Source organism: Diadema setosum, chromosome 19 (assembly GCF_964275005.1).
Source record: "Diadema setosum chromosome 19, eeDiaSeto1, whole genome shotgun sequence".
In the NCBI taxonomy this organism is placed as follows: Eukaryota; Metazoa; Echinodermata; class Echinoidea; order Diadematoida; family Diadematidae; genus Diadema; species Diadema setosum.
Genome location: NC_092703.1, coordinates 17779012 through 17783190, shown reverse-complemented (window position 1 = coordinate 17783190; position 4179 = coordinate 17779012). Strand labels below are relative to the sequence as shown.

The window sequence follows — 4179 nt, the reverse complement described above, 5'->3', positions numbered from 1 at the left end:
TACCATCAAAACATTTAATATATTAGGTGTGAATAGTAACTTTATCATTCCAGTAAAGCGGGTTAATAAATGACTTGTAAATCACGATTAAAAAAAAAAAAGAAATTCTAGGCATTTTAGACTTCCATAATTTATTATTTCGGTGTGTGTTTTCCAGCGTAGCTTCTAAATAGATAACCTTTCTTCCATTATTTTACATCTGAGATTTTAAAGAAATAGATTGCGAATTAAATTGTGCGTGTGTGTTTCAAAGATTTTTTTTTTGTGGGACCATTTTTGCTTGTACTGGATTTTGGCCTCGATCCTCCGTTTCATCCCATAAACTTGCTAGCAGCACTTCTACTATTCACATAAATCTTGAATGGGATGTCTTTGTTGGATATATCAAGTTTTAGAATTTTGATATTCTAAGCGATTGTCATAGTTTTGCATTCTGTTTGCTGCTTTTGTAGAACATACACTGACGAGTGTGTCAAAAAGAGCACTGCAAGATACCCTGAGCTTCTCGGGTCTTCATAATTATCAAAAGTAATCTTAATTACCCATTACCTTCTTTAAGTATGTTATTACCTGTGTCGGCTGTATTTATATCATATGAAGACCAGAGAGGAAGAAGTAACGGGTAGAATAGATTTACAGGAAAACAAAACATCTCTTTCCATATCACAGCGTGAATGCATCTCGGTGCACATTGGACAAGCTGGAGTGCAGATGGGCAACTCCTGCTGGGAACTCTACTGCATCGAGCATGGCATCCAGCCCGACGGCCGGCTGGCACAGGAGCCAGCTAGTGACACCGAAGTCGACAAGTCGTTCTCAACCTTTTTTAGTGAGACAGGGTCTGGGCAGTACGTCCCGAGAGCTATCTTTGCAGACCTGGAACCCACAGTAATAGGTACATCAGCTATATCCTCTACCGCTTGTTTTATTCTGGAAGGATTTGCACCATTGTTTTCATTTTTTCACATTGAAGAGCACGTTAGCTTTAAACAAAGCCTATATGCTCTTGTCTACAATTTGTTCAGTTCATGCATAGGCCTACGACATCTATCAACCATAACATCTCTGTTACTAGCATTGCACAAACAAGCACGTAAACTCAAGCATATAATCAGTACTACCGGAATATATAGCTATGATTTGTGCCAAAAGAGGGTTAATTTTCTTCCTGTTGCAGTCGGTTATTTGTGCTATGATCTTCTCCCATCATGATAAATATTATTATGAAGTTTGTTACTCTTAAAACTAACATCTTTACGGGTATAATTGTTACCATGCCACTTTGGTTGCTTTAAAATACTATAAAGTACACTGTTAGTATCTGACGGATACTTTCAATCCATTGTGTGCATCAGTTGTTAAACTTTGAAGTTATACTAACGATGCAAAGCACCAAATTGTGGAGGCACACGTGATATTTCATTGAAAGTCAGCAAATAATAATCAGTTTTGCTTTGATGGATTTCGAAATCATATTGTATTTCGATTTATAATGCTTGTCCCTATTCTGCAGATGAGATTCGTGCAGGATCCTACCGTCAGCTCTTCCACCCTCAACAGATGATTAACAGCCAAGAGGACGCCGCCAACAACTACGCCCGCGGCCACTACTCTAACGGCAAGGACATCATTGACAAGGTCATGGATCGCATCCAGCGCCTTGCCGAGGGGTGTGAAGGTCTTCAGGGATTCCTTGTTTTTCACAGTTTCGGCGGAGGTACAGGTTCAGGGTTCACATCGCTGCTTATGGAACGTCTCTCTGTGGACTACGGCAAGAAGACGAAGCTCGAGTTCGCCATCTACCCCGCCCCTCAGGTATCCACCGCCGTAGTGGAGCCTTACAACACTATTCTAACCACGCACAGCACTCTCGAGCACTCCGACTGTGCATTCATTGTTGACAACGAAGCAATCTACGAAATTTGTCATCGTAACCTCGACGTTGAACGCCCGACATACACAAATCTTAATCGACTTATAGGCCAGGTTGTTTCTTCTATAACGGCTTCCTTACGATTTGAAGGCGCCCTTAATGTTGATCTGACAGAATTTCAAACAAACTTAGTCCCATATCCTCGAATTCACTTTCCTCTGTCTACGATCGCACCAGTCGTCTCTACAGAGAAAGCGTTCCACGAGAGATTCTCCGTGGCCGAAATCAGTAATGCGTGCTTCGACCCTAACAACCAAATGGTCAAATGCGATCCACGTAAAGGCAAGTACATGGCTTGTTGTTTACTGTACAGAGGCGACATCGTTCCCAAAGACATCGCGGCAGCAATCAGCAACATCAAGACGAAACGAACCATCCAGTTCGTTGACTGGTGCCCAACTGGCTTCAAGGTCGGTATCAACAATACTCCTCCCTCCGTGGTCCCCGGAGGGGATTTAGCCAAAGTCCAACGAGCAGTTTGCATGCTAAGCAACACCACTGCAATTGCAGCAGCGTGGGCCCGCGTCAACCACAAGTTCGACCTGATGTATGCCAAGCGTGCTTTCGTCCACTGGTTCGTCGGCGAGGGCATGGAGGAGGGAGAGTTTTCTGAGGCAAGGGATGACCTGGCTGCCCTGGAGAAGGACTATGAAGAAGTAGGAATGGATACAACAGACTTTGACGAAGATGATGACCTGGAGGCATATTGACAGAACACGACTGACATGAGTGTAGTTGGATTGTATGATAGGTTCAAAGTATGTAGATCTAGCTGCAACATGTCACAGAAGGAACTGCACAATTTGACAAAATCAGAGATCCGATAGTCTGCAGAAGAATATTCTTGTAGAGGTTTTTTTTTTTTAAAAGACTGCCCCTTTCTTTTTTATCATATGCATTAAAAAGGGGAACCAATAGGCATAAAGAAGAGAGTTAAACTAGTTAAAGGTCATAAGATTCAATCATGTTTAATTACCTACTGCTGTACATTTCTTTCTTTATTTTTCTCATATGAATTTAATAATTTCATTCGTAATACTGCAGTATATAAGATGAATTTGGGCAACGCTCAACTTGACTTTCAACTCGTAATAGTCTTAACATTTTGTGATAACAACAGTATGCTATATCTGAATCTAACTCTAACTTAGGACTTTTGAATAAGATATTTTGATCAATGTAATTGTGGATGGTATATGGAAATGTAAAGGCCATTATGGCCCAGAGGGAAAGTACAGTTATATGTTAGAAGGCACTTCCAAAGAGATAGTCGCGCTGTAAACACAAAGAACTAATTCGATTGCAACATGTCACCATGGGTAGAAGCAAATATATAGTGCCGTTAATCGAATCTGGAAAATTCCAATTGCCATTCATTCACACACTAATGACTTGATAACAGATTTTTTTTTCTAACCGTCAAGAAAGAATTTTAAACTAGACACAACAAGCCACTCCGTATTTGAGTGGTTTTATTTTTGGTTGATTGTGGTTGTTTGAGTAGGTTTAGCATTTATTTTGGCCAAGCATCCACGATCTTCTCACCAAAATCATATACCTTTAATCATGGCCTACTCTGTAGTGACTGTTGAAACAGCTGCAGGAATAGTGTAGAATGTAGCTCCGATCAAACTTGACGATGTGTGATATTGTGTGCTCTTTCAATTCCACGCGTTTTGGAACCATGAAAACATAAAATGTATTCGTCAAGAAAGAGAAATTACCATGATATAATGGCCTGACTACCAGAAAAAGAAGAAAAAAAAAACAAAAACAAAACCCCACTGTTAAACAAGTCAACACATGCTACTGAGACAGAGAAAGTACGACATTACAGTTACAGATCATCATTTCGAAGGTTCGTTACTCCGAAGGTTTGTAATGAACATGAAACAAGGTTTATAATTCCCTCTGGTTCGTTAATCCGAAAGTGCACACCCTTTTACATTTTCGGATTAACGAACCATAATTCACTTTCCAATAAACATATTTTCGAAATAATGAACCTTCGAAATAACGAACCTTATTTCATTTTCGGAATAGTGAACCATAGAAATGACGAAACTTCGGAATAACGGACCTTGTTTCATTTTCCGATTAAAGAACCTTCGGCATCACGAACAGCACTCAAACATGCATGTTTTCACTTTAGTGACATAATATAGATGTGTGGTTTGTGTAATATAATGGATATGCTGTACGGACAAAAAAAAATATACGTGCGCACACCATTTTGAACATACAGT

At 40.0% G+C, this 4179-nt stretch overlaps 1 protein-coding gene across 1 annotated transcript; it reads left to right on the top strand.

The window, feature by feature from the left end:
- The first annotated feature begins 389 nt into the window (after positions 1-389).
- LOC140242540 (tubulin alpha chain-like) lies at positions 390-3549 on the top strand. The gene is made up of 2 exons (XM_072322278.1): positions 390-895; positions 1514-3549. Exons 1-2 carry the CDS (start codon positions 595-597, stop codon positions 2641-2643), a joined length of 1431 nt encoding a protein of 476 aa, XP_072178379.1. The 5' UTR covers positions 390-594; the 3' UTR covers positions 2644-3549.
- Positions 3550-4179: the final 630 nt, after the last annotated feature.